The 12617-nt window shown below is 38.0% G+C and overlaps 1 protein-coding gene across 1 annotated transcript in view; it reads left to right on the top strand.

Annotated features, from left to right (window-relative positions):
- LIN54 (lin-54 DREAM MuvB core complex component) overlaps window positions 1–12617 on the top strand; it is a 63902-nt gene that overhangs the window by 9083 nt on the left and 42202 nt on the right. Inside the window, 3 exon segments of the mRNA XM_027544912.1 lie at window positions 5181–5816; window positions 5819–5892; window positions 9731–9854. Of these exon segments, the coding sequence (XP_027400713.1) occupies window positions 5181–5816; window positions 5819–5892; window positions 9731–9854 (834 nt within the window).

Here is a 12617-nt window from a genome sequence, read left to right as displayed (position 1 = left end):
GAATTCCATCACCTCCACTAGCTTTGTTCGTAGTGATGCTTTCTAAGGCCCACTTGACTTCACATTCCAGGATGTCTGGCTCTAGGTGAGTGATCACACCATTGTGATTATCTGGGTCGTGAAGATCTTTTTTGTATAGTTCTTCTGTGTATTCTTGCCATCTCTTCTTAATATCTTCTGCTTCTGTTAGGTCCATACCATTTCTGTCCTTTATCGAGCCCATCTTTGCATGAAATGTTCCTTTGGTATCTCTGATTTTCTTGAAGAGATCTCTAGTCTTTCCCATTCTAGACAAAATTACTTAATGAAGTATCAGCCAACAGAATTTGGCAATATATATAGAATATAACTATATAATTTTACTGAGTGGGGTTTATTTCAGCAGTGCAAAATTGGCTTAATAAAAAAAATCAATATAACTCAAAGACTAAAAGAGAAAATAGGCTTCCCTGATAGCTCAGTTGGTAAAGAATCCACTTGCAGTGCAGGAGGCACCGGTTCAATTCCTGGGTCGGGAAGATCCGCTGGAGAAGCGATAGGCTGCCCGCTCCAGTGTTCTTGGGCCCCCCTTGTGGCTCAGCTGGTAAAGAATCTCCCTGCAATATGGGAGACCTGGGTTTGATCCCTGGGTTGGGAGGATCCGCTGGAGAAGGGAAAGGCTACCCACCCCAGTATTTTGGCCTGGAGAATTTCATGGACTGTGTAGTCCTTGGGGTTGCAAAGAGACACAACTGAGTGACTTTCACAAAGAAGAAAAAGCCATATGTTTATCTCACTAGTTGCAGAAAAAAACATGATTAGGTATCCATTTGAAAAAAGAAACAACTACACTCTGGCACTATAAGTTGCCTTCCTCAACCCAACAGAGGGAATTTATGAAAAACCTACAGCTAAGATTAAGATAGGAAACAAGGTAAAGATGTCTGTGCTTACCACTTTTATTCAGCATTTTACTGGAGGTCCTAGCCTGTATGGTAAGGCAAGAAAAGAAACAAAAGACATGCAGATTGGAAAGGAAGAACTACAGGTTATTATTATTATTATAAATAATAATAAAGAGAATTATTATTCTCAAATAATATGAATTATCTTTCTAAAAAATCCTGTGGACTCTACACAAGATTTAGTGAGTTTAGCTAGGTTGTAAGATACATGGACAATGTAAAATAGTCAGTTGAATTCCTATATACTAGCAACCAACCAGTTGGAAAATAAGGCGATTTACAATACATCAAAAAACACAAAACACTTAGGGATAAATTTACCAAAATATATGCAAGGCCTAAACACTCGAAGTACAAAACACATTGCTAAAATAAATAAGTAGAGAGGTATACTGTTGGGAGACAGCTCCCCATGGGTCTCTGTAGTTTTGTACTTGTTACAAGAGAGGCAGTGACAACCCTTTTAAACAGCTTCCTCCAGGATGTTTGTATAGCATATAGCCTTGGGTGATCAAGTTAGTGACTCCTGTCATAGCAGAGGGCAGATTTGCTTATACGTCCAGTATCATAAAGATAGTGTCTCCCTTTGGACAAAGGGCAGGTGTGCTTCAGCCCATGAGAAACAATTCAGGTTCCTTAGGCTCAGGGTTCCTCAGTGTAAACCTGCTGCCTGCACAGCATACGCTTGGGCGCCTCTCCACGTCTGCCCTGTGGGACGAGGGGGCAACAAGGGGACCGAGACACACATGGCGCTTCTGTTCCCTGCCACGCTGGGTGTGTTAAGTCCCCTGTCTCTGTCCTAGGACTACCGCATTGTCTGCCAGTCTCCACGAAACAGTGGCAGGCAGCTTTGTTAGCTTGCAAGGAGAGTCTAGAATCTGAACGGCCTCCCAGTTCTGGACAGTTTTAAGCCATAAGCCTGGAGTGCTGACAGAGACGTGGCTTCTTGAAAGAGGAAGGATGAGCACCTTGAGGCCTGGGCTGGGGGATCTGCAAAGACTGGCCTCTGGCAGGGAATGCTCTCACCCATGTGGCGGGCAAGGGTGGCGGGGGCAGGAGGAGTAGGAGCCCTCCCGTGTTCTACCTCCTAGAATCTTCAGGGGCTGAGCTGAGAGGTGGCCTGGATGGTGCTTGCTCTGGTTGCTGTACACTCCACTCCATGGCCTTAGCCGAAAGGCAATGGGGCTGTAGCTGCTGAGTCCAGGAGTCCCCCAAGCCAAGAGAAGGATCTCAGAAGTGAGGATTTGGGTGGACTGAAAACATTAGAAGTTTGTTCAGTTGAGCTGCAAGTGTGAGTGCATGAAACTGAAAGTAAATGCACTGTCAGGCCACCATCTCCCTCTGTGGTGTGACCTCTCCTCCTTTAACACCTTGACTTCGGGTCTAAACCTGCTGGGGGAACTTCAGGGAGAAGAGAGTCAAACTTAATGGCTGCATTGGATAATGACACCCAAGTCATCCTCCTCCTCGTTCTTTGTGGGGTGGAATGTTGAGAAACAGCTGATAGGGCTTGGACAAGGTTTGCAGTAGGAATGGGAAGCTGATGTGCCACTGTGTGTGGGGAGGGTGTAGTTGGTATTGATGTTTCAGCAAGCCTGTTCCATAAATGCCTTGTTCTGAAAGTGCGGGAGGGGGACTCTACTGACCAGGAAGAGCCGAATCTAGAGAAGTACTCATACTTTGGGATCCCCCAAACCCTAGTGATTTCCTCTGAGCTATAAGTTACTGCTATTGATGATGTTGCAATATGCGTAAGGAACTCACCCAACTCAATAAGAAGATTAAAAACCCCAATCCTTTTTTTTAATTGGCAAAAGACTTAACACACAGGTACTTTAAAAAAGAAGATATACAAATAGGTAATATTCATGTGAAAAGGTGCTCAACATATTTAGTCATCTGGAAATGGCAAATTAAAACCACGATGAGCTATCATTTCACACCCACTAGAATGGCTAAAGTTAAAAAGACTGACAAAACCAGTTGTTGGTGAGGAAGTGGAGCAGCTGGAAATCCCATGCATTGCTGGTAGGTGTACAAAATGGTACAGCTAAGTTGGGAAATAGTCTGGCATATTTCATTCAAAGTTTAAAATTGTTGTTGTTTACTCACTAAGTTGTGTCTGACTTTTGCAACCTCATGGACTGTAGCCCACCAAGCTCCTCGGTTCCCAGGCAAGAACACTGAAGTGGGTTGCCATTTCCTTCTCCAGGAGATCTTTCTGACCCCAGGATCGAACCCGCTTCTGCATTGGCAGGCGGGTTCCTTACCACTGAGCCATAAGGGAAGCCCAAAGTTAAAAGTAAATTTACCTTATGATCAAGTCTACATCTAGGTAATTATTCAAAAGAAATGAAAATATCTATCCACAAAAACCTCGAATGATTTTTAGCAATATTATTTATGATAGTCCGAAACAAGAAACAGTCAAAATGTCCATCCACAGATGAATGGATAAACAAATTATGGTAGATTCATCCAATGGAATATTACTCAGCAGTAAAAAGGAACTGAGCTACTAATAAGTGTAAGAATAAAGATAAATCTCAAAAAGCATGCTAAAGGGAGAGGCTCATGCTTTATACCGTGGATTTACATAATGTATGATTCCATCTTTGTGAAGTTCTAAAATGGACGAAAAGGCAACACTAATCTAGTGAAGTTGTAGAATAGAGCGGTGGTTGTGTAGAGTAGGAATTTGGGGGTAGAGGGTTGACTGTAAAGAAGTAGACTTATTTTTTAAGGCAGTAAATTGTGTGATGAGAATTATGAACTTTGGTATCATAAAACATATCCTGAGCTTGAGTTCTGGCTCTATTATTTACAAGCCATGTGACCTTGGGCATAGAGTTTAACCTAAGTTTCCTCATCTGTTAAATGATGCATCTTGGAGTTGTTATCAGGATAGGTTAAATTATGCCATCACTGGTAGGTAGTAAATGCTCAATAATGATGATTAATTTTGTCAGTATTAGTTTTTATTGGTGCTACTCAATTATAATTTGCCACTCATGTCTGTTAACTATTAATCTTGGAATGGGTATTGCATTTTTATATTAAAAAAAAAAAGGGAAAAGAAAGAATTACTGATTAGGTTGCTATGAACCTTTGATGTACTCTGGGCAAATAACTTGTTTGGTGGTGGTGGTTTAGTCACTGAGTTGTGTACAACTCTTTTGTGACCCTGTGGACTGTAGCCTGCCATGCTCCTCTTTACATGGCATTTCCCAGGCAAGAATACTGGAGTGGGTAGCCATTTCCTTCTCCAGGGAATCTTCCCTATGCATAAATCAAACCCACGTCTTCTGCATTGCAAAAGGATTCTTTACTGCTGAGCCAGCAGGGAAGTCCAAATAAGATATATAGTCAGTCATAAATATGAGATACTCTTTAATATGTGAAGATAATGGTACTGACTTTTATTGGAAGTTTTTCATGACCTTTGGCTGAAAGCATCGCAGTTCTGATTTGTGATCTGCTTTATTATTATTATCATTACCATCTTTTTTTTTCCTTTATGGGACCTGGTTGTATACCTCTTAAATGGTTCCCTTTTTGACATTCTAAGTAGCTGAGGAGGAGTTGAGAATCTTCTTTCCAAATAAAAATTTCTTTAATATGAAGCTGATGGATCAAACTGGGGACCTATAACCCATTTGACCTGCAGTTGCTGAGGTGGCTTACTCTAGAAACTTCTTTAACATCAATTTGAGTATTTAATGGATTTTTATAAATGATATAGTAACCTCATTTTAGGACCTCTTTCACTGGAGGTTCGACTGTATTTTCTAATATCTGTTTTTATTTAAATCTTTATTTCCTTGTGCAAATCAGAAGTTTTCAAGTCTTGTTAGTAGGGAAGAAAAACCCAGAACTGGGAAGAAATAAGATGATCAGACATGTCAAAGATTAAAAGGTTTTATTTATGAGCAGGAATTGGAAAGGCGTTTCCTGTAATTATGTATTGACTGAATGCAGTATACTTTTGGATTGAGACATGGTAAATGAGAATGTTTGCTTCTAGTTTTGTGTCTCATAGGACTTACATTTCAGATTCTTGAAGGTTGAGGATTTGTTGAAATGGTTTAACACAAATATGCATCAGGAATATCCCTCACTCAGCTATACAGCAGTAGAAATTTTTGTTTGTCATTTGCATTTTTTCTTGGCTATTTTTTTTCTCTTATATCTGTTTTGAAACTTAGTAATTTATTCATTTTTCAACTTTTATTGTAGCACCTGATCAACTTTCTCGAAGGAGAACGATCATGGAGGTGGTGCCAGCTGAGGTGAATAGTTTGCTTCCAGAGGAGATAATGGACACTGGTATAACTTTAGTGGATGATGATAGTATTGAGGCTGTTATTGTTTCATCCCCAATTCCCATGGAGACAGAACTGGAAGAAATTGTCAACATAAATTCTACTGGTGACTCTGCAGCCACGCCCATTTCCACGGAACCAATCACAGTGCACAGTAACCACACTACCCGAGTTGCAGTGAACACCACAGTCACTAAAGCAGATTCTAATACCACAGTGAAACCAGCTTTTCCAAGTGGCCTTCAAAAACTTGGTGCTCAGACTCCTGTGACTATATCAGCCAATCAGATTATTTTAAACAAAGTATCACAGACATCTGATCTTAAACTTGGCAATCAGACCCTTAAACCAGATGGACAGAAGTTAATTTTAACAACTTTGGGCAAGTCTGGTTCACCAATTGTTTTAGCACTACCCCATAGCCAACCCCAGGCTCAGAAAGTTACAACTCAGGCCCAGTCAGGAGATGCTAAGTTACCACCGCAGCAGATTAAAGTAGTTACCATTGGAGGGAGGCCAGAGGTGAAACCTGTCATTGGTGTCTCAGCATTGACCCAGGAAGTCAACTGCTTAATACTACAACTCAGCCCTCTGTGTTACAGACCCAACAGTTAAAAACAGTACAGGTAAAAAAAAAAAAAGAGGGGGCTTCTTAATGAAAATGCATGTTAAATATTAAATTGATTCATAGTTGTATGTGTAGGGTGATTAAATGCGTAGTTGTTACTGAATCCTCTTGAATGTGCTTTTAGTTAATTGTGTGGTTTTTTTTTTTTTTTTGTAAAGTCTTTGATATGTCTAATGCTTTTGAAAATTTCTGCCAGAGAACTTAGAACTTAATTGTGGTTAAATTCCAATGTGTAGTGTATTTATAGCTTTTTACTCATTTTGAAACACATTTTATTCTCAGTCGTAATTTGAGTCCAAGGATGTTCTGCTGGTGTAAAGATGGCAGAGTTGGTGCTGGGCTGTCAAAAAATCATTCAGACATGATATTTTCAGCTAACAGATGGCCAAAGTCTAGGAGAAGTTGCTGCTCTGAGAAACCGTTCGAGCCAGCAGTAGTGCAAACCAGCCAGTATGTGCCTCTTTGGAATTTACTGTCCCCTGCATCACTCACATTTGCAGTGTAGAAAGACAGTGCCGTGTGATGGAAGGTTTAGAATTGGACCAACTGGACTTCAGTCACTTTTCTGCAGGACTGACTGTGCTGTGGAACTTTGGATAGGCTATTTATTTTCTCTGACTTTTTGACTTTAGCTGTAAGATGGCTATTTGATCATGATGAAACACGTAAGATCAGTACTTGGTATGGTTCTCAAAACACTGAAGATCTTTCAAAATGGTACCCATTGTTAGTATGAATAGAAACCCAAGCTAGAAGGTTCTCAGAACATATGTTAAGTGATTGCCCATTTTTTTTGTGTCCAGGTAGGCCTTTTTAGGTCAGCACTATGCTTAGAAATACAATGATCCACTTAAGACCAGGGAACACAAATGCGTCTCCTGTTTTAAAGAGTTGGCTTTTAGAAAAAAGGAGAAGGCGTGAGAACTAAATGCATAAAAGGAAGGGAGGAAGGTTTGGAGAATTATCCACTCACAGCTGATACTAGAAAAAATGTTTTTGTTATTATGTTGGCAAAATAGAATCTTTTTGTGGGCTTTTTATTTAAGAACTTCATACGATTTCTCAGACTTTATATATAATTTGCCCATGTCCCTTTTGCCACTGTTAAACATTTAATGTTCTTTGCTTTCTCATTCACAATCGTCTCTCACTTACCTCTGATTTCCTTTTACTTCTTTTGATGAGGATCTCTTGAATGAGATCCTGTCACCATCAGGCACCTTGTCCTCAACTTGTCCTTTTAAAAATCAGTTGTGAAACTTGTTTTTATGGTTTACCAGAGTTTGTCTGGCTTTGGGGATGTGGATCATAGCCATGTTTATAAGATACTGATAATGTAAATCAGAATGTCATTTTTTTTCCCCATTTAATAGAGCAGTGTATACATACTGTTTGTAAGACCTGGGTACTTGTATCCACTAGTATTCTTCTATAATCCCTCAAGTACCAACAATAAAAACGAAAACTGGGGTCTAATTTTTATAACTTCTCTTATTGTCGTTACTTTTATAACATTTGATTCTATTTATTTAAAAAGAACTTCTATTTAAAAACGAAAGAAACCCCATTTAGAATATTGTTCTTCTTGGCCAGTTATTTTTATGCAACTCACATCTTTTCAGCTCATGAGTAGCCTCTAAAGCTCTGAGGCTCAGAAAAAAACAAACAAAAAGCTACATGCCTATCTGTATCCATTTTAGGTACCAGAGTATTCGGTTTAGTATTACATAATGTGTATGATCCTCTCATTTTTTTCCCCAGATGGTCCTCAGCATTGTCTTAAGTTTAATCGGATTGAAGCTTTTAGGGAGTGGACGACAGGAAAGGGTGGAAGAAGGAGACCCATCTTGAAAAATGAAGGAAAGAGGTGACAGTTGAAACCAGAGGCAGTAACAGAGATAGTTACACTTAATTACAGATACATAAACCCTTTCCTATAATTCTTCTGCATAGTGTGTAAGGATAATAAATAATTAGCAGTCTTGAACAACATAACTCCTTATTAGTTCCTAAATCTGTACAACACAGTGCCCGAAATTACCTGCATGTATTATTTGATCACATATTTGGCAGTCTTACTTGTAAATTTCCTTTTCTGATTCATTGTTGTGTTAATCTGTTAATTAGATACATTTGTTTAAAAATGATCCTTTATGCTCTGTTTTATTTAATAAAAGTTAAGTTTCTCCTAGGGTAGTTTAATTCATGATACAAAAAGCAAGGTTCCTTAACAGAACTGGAAGTCCTTATTTTCAGCTATGCTCCATTAAAGAAACAAAACCACACAGGCAAGTTGAGATTGTTCATTTGAGTAATTAATGAGCTTTCGGTAGTATTGTTTACATTTTTTTCCCTGGTTGGTAAGTATTTGTATTGTTGTGTGATTGTGAAAATCAGTTAAAAATGGGGAAATACTTTAAGTTCCCAAACTGTAGCTAAGATTATTTTTTGCAAGATACAGATTTCCAAAAATATCAGTATCTCTGCCTCTTGAGATTCTTAATACTAAGTCAATCAACAACCTATTCTAACTTATTTTAGAGTTCTAGGCCTGTAAATACATTTGGGAAATATTTTCCCTTTATGTCTCTCAAATTGCATCAGTTTTGTAAAGTACAATTATGGATTTATTTGGGTATGTCAGAGTTTTGCAGTCTGGATATTTTTTAATATGTAGTTGTAGATCTCTCTGGTTTGTTTTTTTAAATGTGGTTTGTATTTCCTGTACATTTTGTTTTGTCAGTTATGTGTTCTGAGTGTAAGGAAGTAATTTATTCTAGATTTAAGAAAATATGTTTTTAAGTTTAATTTGTAGTTAGAGCACAAAGCTGATATTTACCTGGTTCTGTGATCAGTTGCAGCTTCTAGTATATTTTGTAATTTAAGTTGGTCATGTTTGTTCATTTTGAGTTATTATTTCCAATAATAGTACTTTCAGGGCCTCAATTTTCATATCTGTCAAAGGTAAAGTTAATATTTAATGTCCTTCCTGCTGTGAAAATTTGTGATTTTTGTCATTGCTAAATTTCTGCTTCTGGCTTTTAGAAAAAGCTTTTCTTTGCATACATTGATAATTTAAATATAAAAATATCAGTAACTCTACTTTCCTTGACTTGTGAAGAATTTTAGTTCAGGGCAACAATGTACCATGTATCATGTAAAATCAGAGGTGAATAAAACATAGACTCTCCCTTAAAGAATTTATAGTCTAGTAAACTATAGTAAATCATATTTTAGTCAATAATATTTCAGAGGCTTCACCTTCAGAATAGTCTTTGTTTTGCCAAACATGTCTCTTTGTATCCTAAGGCATTAACTTGTGCAGTTCTTTACCTGCCCCTGATACATAGATCTAAAGTTGAAGATAAAGTCATAATAAGCCTATCTTTAATGTGTGTTTATATTTTGCTTCCAGGGGCCAATGAGATTATATTTACAGATGTCTTTATCATTTGCACTATGCTTTCTTAATGTATTCTACTCCATCTTTTATTATTGAATAATTTGTTATTTTGAAATTTGGTTTCATTATTATTTAACACTTATTTTAAACATTATTTTTAAAAATTAATTTAATTTTCATGATATGCATATGTCTCAGAGACTAAGATAAGGATTTGAAATAAAATTCAAAGGTATTACTACATAATGGCTTAAGGATGTGATATTAGTATTTGGGTGAATGGCTGCATTTTGAATGTTTTAAATATTAATACTGAGATATTTTTGTTAAATGAGCTGGTTTCATATGTACTTCTGTATATCAGTCTTGTCTCATTTTGATTGAGTAGGTGCTTCATAGAAAAATGGTTTTCATAGTTACTTATATATTTCAGATTGCTAAGAAGCCTCGAACACCAACCTCTGGTCCGGTAATCACGAAGCTGATCTTTGCAAAACCAATCAATAGTAAAGCAGTTACAGGACAGACGACTCAAGTGTCACCACCGGTCATTGCAGGTTATATTTCCTTATAGTTTGTTAAGCTAAATACTTCCTTTCCTTTTAGTTTTAAAAAAGGCTGCTCTACCACCTTGAAATGTTTCAGTGTTTATTACTATAAATCAAACTGGTTAATAACTGAGATATATTACGCTTGTTAAGTGTGTGCTTTAAGCAAAATGCCTTATCTCAAAATCAGTCCATCGCTTAGTGTCCTTAGTTTTTGGTATACCTTTGGGAGAAGTGACGCCTCAAACTCCGATCATACCAGCTAACATTTGCATAATGTTTGCTGTGGGCCCCATGCTGTTCTTAGCTCTTCACAAAGAGTGATATATTTAATTCTCTGGCAGTCCTATGGGGTAGGTTCTAGTAACATCCCCATTTTGCCAGTATGGGAACAGGCACTCAACTAGTAAATGGCCAAGTTGGGATTTGAATCCAGGCAGTTTGTCTCCAGAGCACAAGCTAAGTCTAGTAAGTTTAAAGTAGTATATGTAATTGTATAGTATTTCATGGTTTCTGTTTGAATTTTTGGTTTCATTGTTTTAATATTTTCTGTATGCAGTTCTCTTTGAAACAAAAAATTGTGACAATAATAATTACTTCAGTGAGAACAGCATTTTAGTTGTATTACTTTTACCAGCAAATTCTTTAGTGTGGGCCAGTTCTTTTATTATATACATTAAAATTTGTCATCACCAATAAAACCTCCAAAATCTTGATTTTGAGTATTTCATTCTCTTTATTGTTCTAGTTCATCTGCCTTTGTATTTCCAATCTGGCAATTCTTTCACTTTGAAATCTCTGATCTATTAATTCTTCCACTCGTTAATAATGAGTTCTTTCCTGTCCTTAAATTCATCTCTATTCAACACAGAGTTCATAACCCATCATTATTCTCTCTGAAAACACCATTGATTTTCTTTTCACTCTCCTTCCATACTGGCCCAGCTCTCTTATGTCTTCTTGACTGGCAGGTACCTCATTGCTTCTAGAGAATATCACACAGTCATGGTACTCCTGCTTAATCACTCAGTGGTGTCTGACTCTCTGCCACCCCAAGGGCTCCCCCGCGCATGGAGTTTCTCAGGCAAGAACACTGGAACTCGTTGCGGTTTCCTGCTCCAGGCCACGGTGGCTGGTCTTTAATTCAGAGCTATGCTAACATTACTCCTTTCACCATTTAGGAACCCATTTCTACTTTCCATTGTGCTAAGAGCTTATGGAAGCACCTCTGGGTGGTAGACTTTGACTAGAGACTTTCAAATGCTAATTACCCATTTCCACAATGTGTATTCTTTATGAAGGTACTTCAAATGTTAACAAACCATCCCTGGGATATGTATTAAAGCCACCTAATACTGTCTTTCCCTGTTGACTCAGATGGTTATAGAGTACAGAAAACCTGGGTTTGATCCCTGGGTCTGGAAGATCCTCTGGAGAAGGAAATGGCAATCCACTCAAGTATTCTTGCCTGGAGAATCCCATGGACAGAGGAGCCTGGCGGGCTGTAGTCCATGGGGTCACAAGAAGTCGGACACGACTGAGCAACTAAGCATTTTTATAACAGTAGGCAACTCTGCAGTCAGTGTCAAAGACGTAATCATTTTCCCAAGGCTTTGAATTATATGCAGGGAGGCTTCTCTTTTTTAGCAAGTGAGAAAAGGCCTTGGGGAGGTGGTGGTTAGAGGGCAGTGTTGGGTAAATTCTCGTTTTGTTCTTTTTCGTTTGGTCTTCAGTAGAGATGTGGGTTATACAGGATGATTGTGTCTTGAGGACTGTCATGGGAGCTAGGTGTAGTCCCAGAGGAAAAATCGGAAAGGGTTTAGGTTTAGAGCTGCCTCAGGAACTGGGCTTCAGTTGGCTGAAAGTGAGTAAGGCTTGGATATACTGGTGATAAAGGGACCACCAGACCCTTGGAAGGTAGGGTGGGTGGAAGTGGTTAACTAGGAGGACTGTCTCAGTGTGAAGTTCTTTACTATTTTTGAGTTTGAGAGCATCCCTTAAAACTTTTAATCACAAGTGGGACAGGGGGAGTTGTATGCTAAATAATTGTGGTTTTTCAGAAGTGTATCTGAGTGAATATTTGGTAATGTCAAGATTGTACCTCTCACATTTGACTGTAACGGATGTCATTGCTGGGTCTTTGGGTCATTTATAGTGTGTTCCACACTAATCATAGCTTCACCTTTTAATTACAGACATTAGCCCTCCCAAAATGCATAGGGACAGACTTCTATTAAATTTCACTAGGGTTTTGGGCATTAAGTTCAGTTTGGAGGGGTAATTTCAACTGGTAACTAGTAGTTCATAGCTTTTAAAATTCATGTAAGCCAAATTTAAACCACCAAAATAGCTCTCCTGTTGAATTGTCTTATTGTGGCGATTCCATTGTCTTTAAGTTGTAGCCAGTGATCTTTCAAACTACATTTAGACTGCTTTTTAATGATTTTGGGGCTTCTCATGGAAGATGAATATCATTTTTCTTTCTTTCAATTAAGATGAACTTAGTGTTTATAAAATTAATTTTTCTAAAATGCAAATCTTGTCACTCCTTGCTTAAAATTTCCTTTATCACATCCATTTCTTTTCCATTTCCTGGCCTTAAATCATCAGGAATAGGTTCAAATGCCAGAGCTTGCTTAGCATTAAAGTCATTTATTATCTAATACATACCTTTTTCATTTTCACCTTCTGTTAGCTCCAGGCCTACTGATGTAACTTATTTCTAAGAGATCACCAGATTGATCATGTTCTTTTAGAACTTAGGCTTTTGGC

This window comes from Bos indicus x Bos taurus, chromosome 6 (genome assembly GCF_003369695.1).
Source record: "Bos indicus x Bos taurus breed Angus x Brahman F1 hybrid chromosome 6, Bos_hybrid_MaternalHap_v2.0, whole genome shotgun sequence".
Lineage (NCBI taxonomy): Eukaryota > Metazoa > Chordata > Mammalia > Artiodactyla > Bovidae > Bos > Bos indicus x Bos taurus.
The sequence above is the reverse complement of the archived record's forward strand: the minus strand, read 5'-3'. Positions and strand labels throughout refer to the sequence as shown.